This window comes from Corvus hawaiiensis, chromosome 21 (genome assembly GCF_020740725.1).
Source record: "Corvus hawaiiensis isolate bCorHaw1 chromosome 21, bCorHaw1.pri.cur, whole genome shotgun sequence".
NCBI lineage: Eukaryota > Metazoa > Chordata > Aves > Passeriformes > Corvidae > Corvus > Corvus hawaiiensis.
This window is the reverse complement of record NC_063233.1, coordinates 2667800-2674311: the sequence shown is the minus strand read 5'-3', so window position 1 is coordinate 2674311 and position 6512 is coordinate 2667800. Positions and strand designations below refer to the sequence as shown.

The 6512-nt window shown below is 53.1% G+C and overlaps 1 protein-coding gene across 8 annotated transcripts in view; it reads right to left on the bottom strand.

Moving 5' to 3' along the window:
* Positions 1-3205: 3205 nt before the first annotated feature.
* The window catches only part of GPSM1 (G protein signaling modulator 1), a 66868-nt gene continuing 63561 nt past the window's right edge, over positions 3206-6512 (bottom strand). For all 8 annotated transcript variants that reach the window (XM_048325688.1, XM_048325687.1, XM_048325689.1 and 5 more), the window contains 2 exons: positions 5277-5485; positions 3206-5169 (listed from right to left, as the gene is read on the bottom strand). In XM_048325688.1, coding sequence (XP_048181645.1) covers positions 4981-5169; positions 5277-5485 — 398 coding nt within the window. In that variant the 3' untranslated portion in view covers positions 3206-4980. The remainder of the gene's footprint in view (positions 5170-5276; positions 5486-6512) is intronic.

The window sequence follows — 6512 nt, the reverse complement described above, 5'->3', positions numbered from 1 at the left end:
GCTGATGTCTTTAGAGATGGTGTAGATATTTTTGCTGGTACTTGTTTTGCTGACTTTGAGGCAACTTTCAGTGCCCCAGCAGTGTCCCGTGCCTGGCTTAGTTCCCTGCTGAGAAGGCAGTCAGAAATTCTTTGTCCATGTGTGTTTGACCTAACGAGGTGCAGCTGGAGCTGGAGGTTTTAGGGATGCCCAGGTGTGGCAACTGAGGAGATGGGTCCCAAAATTCTAAATTGATACCACCTGAGGAGATGGGTCCCAAAATTCTAAATTGATACCACCTGAGGAGATGGATCCCAAAATTCCAAAGCCAAAACGACCCTGCAGGAGGGTCAGATCACCGGCTCTTAATGCAGTCAAATGCTGCTTTTATCTATTCTTTGACATCTTCCAGAGTTTTGTTCTGTGCCACTCATGTCAGGGCTGAAAGTTTTGTATTTTGATCCCACTCGAGCTCCAGCATGGGGGTTTTACAACTCCTTGTTGGTGAGGGGGAGTGTGGGTGTGAAGGCAAAATTAATAGTTTTGGAGCATGGTGGAGAGAATTAGAGCACATAGAAAGTTTTCTTGGCAGATATTGAGGGACTTATTAGTGCTACTGCAGTGTGTTAAGATTAGTTAGAAATTTAAAAAGTAATAAATGACAGATGTGGGAGTTTGTCAGCATGCAACTCTCGGGTAGTGGTGGATGAGGCACTGAGGTGATCATGTTCACTTAGGGCTTGTTTCCTCTGTAGGTGCTTTCTTAGGGTTTTGAACTTGCAATCAAAGACTAACTGAATTTGGAAGAGCCTTCTGGAGGATTCCAGTCCAATCTGCTTGTCAGGGGAGGATATTCAGGATCCTGTGAATATTGATAAGGGCGGAGGTCCCAAACCTCTATGGATCCCCCTCATTAGGGAGCCACAGAAAGCAGTAAAACCCTCTCAGCCTTTTTGTGTTGGGCTGAGCAAACCCAGTTCTCTCAGCCAGGCATCTCCAGGTGCTTGTGGTGCTTCATCAGCCAAGGATTCAGTGAGGGCATTGCAGGCATTAATGAGTTTCATCTGGAGTGTTCCCAACAGTTACATGTGTTGCATTAGAAGTGTTGGGTCAGACCACCAGGAAAGTTGTCATGTTCCTGTGGGTGTGCCAGTGCAGAGTGATGAAACAGGGGCAGAAACTTCCATCAGCCAGCTCCTGTGTGCTCAGATCCTGGTGAGATACAGCTCTCCCTGAAACAGCCAGCTGCTGGAATGACCCAGAATTGAGAAACAGAATCTTGCAGCTCAATGCACTGCTGTGTTCTCCCCCTGAGCTGGGCTTCTGACACCTATTAGTACTGCTGGAAAAGTGCTTGTTTTATTACCTTTAATCTGAAAATCAGCGTTCTGCTTCCATGGTGCTGATGCCTTTGACGGGGTGGAACAGAGCAGCTGTTGCAGGATCCGTGTTGCCTTGGAAACAACTCATTTACAACCTGGCTTTTTTATACTGTTTATACTGTTTTCCTTACCTTTCTTACCTGTTACTGGGTCCCAGCTACAGGAAGGTGGTGCCAGCTTTTGCTGTGTTATAGTGAAAAATGCAGCAAAATCTATTTTGGCTGTTCCTAGATTTTAGTGTTTCCTTGTCCCAGTGCCCTGAGGAACCAGGTGCTCTTTGGAGGCAGGACAGAGACAGGTCCCTGTGCCCTGGGGCTGTCTCTGCAGCTCTGAGCATGGAGGGTGGCAGTTCTTTCAGGCCAACATCATGGGAGGGAATTTTCATATAAAACAAAAAGATTTACTGCTAAGAGATTGCAGATAAAAAAGGGAATTTTGCACTCCCTTTAGAACTGTGTTTTTCTGAAAAATGGTGTGTCATGGGGCAGTGGCTTTGCTCTGGAAAGGGCATGCAGGTGATCACACGGGCTTGCTTTAGCCAAAGGCAGGGAGTGAGGAGAACACAGCCTTTCTCCGGGGATGCCTTTCTCCAGGGCTGACATCAGCCCTGTGTTGCGAGTGCCTCTGGTTGCTTGTTAACAGCTCGGTAGGAGAGGGCAGGATCTCGTGTTTCTGCAGGATTTTTAGGGCTCTTCATGAAGAGGACCTGCCCAGCACTGGGGACAGCCCTGCTCCCAGTAACTCACACTCCACAGCTGCAGCAGCAGTTCACGGGCCGGCAATCCCGCGGCTCTCCAGCGGATGTCAGCATCAGAGAGCTCTTCACGGTGTGGGATTGAGCCTGGCAGCGTGGGAGAGAGGAGGATTCAGCACAGCAGCCACCACTGCAGGCTGCTCTGGAGACTCAATGGCAGCCAGTACCTTGTGCTCACAGGAGCTCAGAATGAGCCTGTGCTGCCTTCCCCAGCTGCTCAGGATGGAGAAACAGGAGGTGAGACCCCCATCACTCACTCCCAGGGATCACCTGTTCCTGGGAATCTAAGTCTCTACACACCTGAGGGCACAGTTCTGTCCCCAGGTCACACACAGAGCTTTCTAGCACAGAGTTGCTGTGCCCAGGCACCCAGAGGCATGAGAACAGCTGATGAGAACAAACTGGTGGCTCTTTATTAATCTTTGATCAGGGCTGGCAGGGGTCAGCACAGATTAGCCAGGCGTGGGAAGCCCAGCTGTAACTTGGTTTTATCCTCACAGGGCTCAGGATCCCAACTCTGCTGCTCCCAGGCCACCTTCTAGCCCAGTCCAACAGCCTACTCATGCCTGCTGTGCTGGAATGAGGGAGTGCTGCTGCTTTGTGTCTTCTCTGAGGGCTGGTGCCAGGACTGTGCCCAGCACTCCTGCCCTTGTCCCCTGGCTCTGGGGAACGACCCAGCTTTGGGCCAGGCGCCGGGGCGGCACTGAGATGAGGCAGAGCCGGGCAGGGCTTGAAAGGAACAGCTCAGCCTCTCCTCAGCCTTTGCCAGTGGCCTTTTCTCAGCCGTGCAGGGCTGCTCTGTCTGCCCTGTCGTCGTGGAAACTTTTGGGCAGGGAATTCTCAGGGCTTTGTGCCTTCCCTCCACAGCCACATCCATGCTGGCAGGCAGGCAGAGCTGGGGTGGTGGTGGCTTGCCAGGAGCCCCATGTGCTCGTAGCGTAAAGCGATGTGGAGGTGGGTGTACAACGCTTTTCTTAACACATGTGGTGGTGTCTGTCACCAGAGACCCCCATCCACCCCCATCCCTATTCCAAAGGGCCAGGATTAGCCCTTCTGTCAGCCAGGAAATAATGGAAATGAGTATTTGCACTGAAGCTTAGACACAAATATTTATTAAGCACAATTCCCCCCACCCCTTCCCCTTGAGCTGTATTCATTTCTAATATATTAATCCATTTGGCAGATTATTTTTTAGAAAAAAACCAAGTACCTGTGGGTTGGAAATTCCCATTAAAATGACATTAGCAAATGCACATGTAAAAAATAAATAAGCTCATACATTCAAGTATATGGCAAATAATACCTCAATAATACCTCTGAAAGCTTAATGGTCAGATTCCAGTTCACCACCTGGCTGAGAGCTGCACAGGCCTGAGCCTGCAGCTGGTCAGGTCATCATCATCAATGTTTACCTCTTTTGCAAATGCCAGCTTGGCTGGTAGATGGGGGTGGGCAAGTCCTCCTCTCCCCTCTCCAGAGCTCTGCCTAGCCCCAGGAGGGAGACCCGGCCTAGGCCAAGCAGCAGGTGAGTGCTCCCAGGTAGCAGGTAAACTGCACCTACCACTCCACATGGTCAGTGCAGGCAGGGTAAATGCCCCATGAGCAGCATCACTGGTCTAAAAATATCTCCCTGCTGGTTGGGAATGTTTCCATCAAACGCATTTTGAATCAAAAGTGCTGATTTATTCTCTGCAGGAACGGCGCTGCTTCGGCACAACTCAGTGCTGGAGTTTCTGAAGCGCAGCATAGTCTCTGGTCAAGCAAAGGAGAAATACTGCACCTCCTCAAGTCAGGTCCCTGCTCTCCTCCTCCAGCTTTTCCAGCTAGTCCAAAAGGGGAAGGGAATGACAGTAAATGTGACTTCCCAGCCAGCCCCCCAGGCTGGGGCTCTCCTGAGGCTCCAGTGACTGGAGATGGGTGGATAGAACCAGAGTGCCTCACTGGGAGCAGCTCAGTGCTGGTTTGAGGAGAAACAGGAGGAGGGCCATTGGCACGGAAGGGAGGAGGGATGTGCCATGGGCAGAAAGCTTTGCTGGCTGTTGAAGCAGGGCCCTGTCACACACAGGTTCTGTCTCAGACACCCTCACCTCAGCTGAGTGGCACCAGGAGCTGTCCCTGTTTGCCATGGGCTGAACACTTGGGCAGAGCCCTCCTTCCTCCTTCCCCCTGCCCAGGAACAGCCCCTGCCATGGGGCTGCAGTTGGGGCTGCACAGCTGCCTGGGCTCCAGAGGTAACAAATCCCACTAAAGCTCAAGGTGGCCGAGGCTTTGCCCCTACTCAGCAGGTCCTGCAGGGCTGCAGCTGGAAGCAGAGAATGTCCAGGGCTCTCCAGAGAGTCCTCAGCAAACCTAAAATACACTCAGATGTGTGGGACCACAATGCAGCTGGGATGGAGTCAGGTTTAAAGGACTTGGGCTCTTTTCCTCCTGTAGAAGGAACAAAGCTGAACAAGATGTTCCAGGGAAGGATCCAGAGCCATTTTTGTCAGGGAAGACAGGAGGACTTCAAAATGGAAAAGGTGTTCTTCCCTTTCCCTGTATAATTAAAAGTGTTGTGGAAATAAAAGACATAGAGGCTGGAGTTAACTACCCCCTGTGGGCTCCTCCAAGTTCCTGGGGTTTTAGGTGATCAGCAGAGGGGCTGCTAAAGTCTTCCAGGTGCTGTGCCCAGTGTTCTAGAAAAACCCCTTGTTTAAAAACTGTCCCCCATCTGTTGGGCTTTCCCGTAGGAACACGATGGAAGTGCAGCTCCCGGGACAAGACTGGGAGTACTGGAGTGCTCAGGCTTGAAACCACCTACTCTTTTTTTCCTTCTTAAAAAACAAAATAAAGCTGAAACAACCCCCCCAGATCAAAGCCCAGTTCTTAGCTGGAACCAGGCCTCTGCTGCTCCTCCTCGGCCGCCTCCTGGGCTGAGGCCAAATCCACACGCTGCTCGTCCATGCGTTTGGCCTGGACACGCTGGATGAGGCTGAAAAAGTCTTCGTCGGGCATGGTGGGGCCACGGGGGATGGAGTCTGGGGGGGCACAGCGCTGGTCATCGATCCTGGAGGACTGTAGGGGAGAAAGGGGCCTTAGCACAGGGCAGGGCCAGGACAGCCTTGCCATGGAAGAAAGGGCTGGAGCAGAGGTGTCAGAGCTCCCCAGCCCTGTGCCCGTACCTGACACTTCATGAGCATGTTGAAGAACTCGTCCCCGGGCTCCTGGGCATCCCCCTCCACACGCAGGTGGCCCAGGTTGTTGTGGGTTATCCGCAGGCCAGGCAGGTTGCCCACATTGGCACGTTGGTCATCCAGGCGCCTGCTCTGGGAGCTGGCGATGAGGTCAAAGAACTCTTCTGTTTGTGGAGATGCCATCATGGTGGACTGTGCTGGGGAGAGAAGAGCACACAGCAGGGTCACCACTCTGCCTGAGCTGCAGAGCCCAAATCCCCCTCCCCAAACTCCTCTCCAACCCACACAAACCCAGCAGGCAGCAGAGGGGGAGTCAGGTGCCTTGATAAAGCAGAACCTCACACACCCACCTCCCATTGCTGCGTCCCCTGAGGGGCTCCCTGCTCCTGCCTACTTCTGTGCTTGGCCGGCTCCTGGAGGCCACCAAAGGTGCCACCTCAGCCCAGGAGATCCAGCGCCCGGAGCTGAAGCACTGCCTGGGTGCGATCCCTGCTGTTTCCAGCACTACAGGCAGCTTCCACTGCCACTTCCACTCTGGCTTTCCACCTGGAGCCAAGAGGCACAGGCAGAGCTGGGCAATCACAGGTGAGCACAGAGTTCCTGAGGGCTCCTGTGGCTGTGACAGGCACCCACACGATCCCAACGGCCTGGAATAATTCCAGACAAGCCATCAGCAAAGCCCAGGCCTGGCTGAGCCTCTCACCTGGCAGCACCTTCCCAGACCCCCCAGAAATCCAGGCTGTTTGCTCAAGGAGAGGCACTGCCGAGGTGAGTCCGGCTGTCACGGGCTGCAGGACCTGCGTCAGCACCAGCAAAACACTCCTGGCTCTGTGTCTGCTCATCTCACGCAGCAGAGCCAGCCTGGGCTGTGCTGGTGCTGGGGGGTCCCAGTCCAGAACCAGTACATGTCATCTATCCACCACTGAGCCTTTGGAAACGCCTCTGGGCAGCGCTCCCTGGAAAGAGCCTGTTGGCTCCTGCAGCTGCCAGGTAGGGGAAGGCTCCTGAACAACAGACACTGCACTCAGATAGGGACAAGCAAAGGGAAACTGTGAGAAGTCCAGCTCAAGTGGTGTTAATTTCCCTGAGCACAAAGCACTGGAGCAGAGCTTGCTCCGAGCCTCCCGACACAAGTTCTAAGAGCCCCAGCTCATGGAGCTGCAGAAACACAAGAAAATCTCAGTGCTGACGCAGAGATGAGTTTCCTCCCCTTCAGCTCACAAA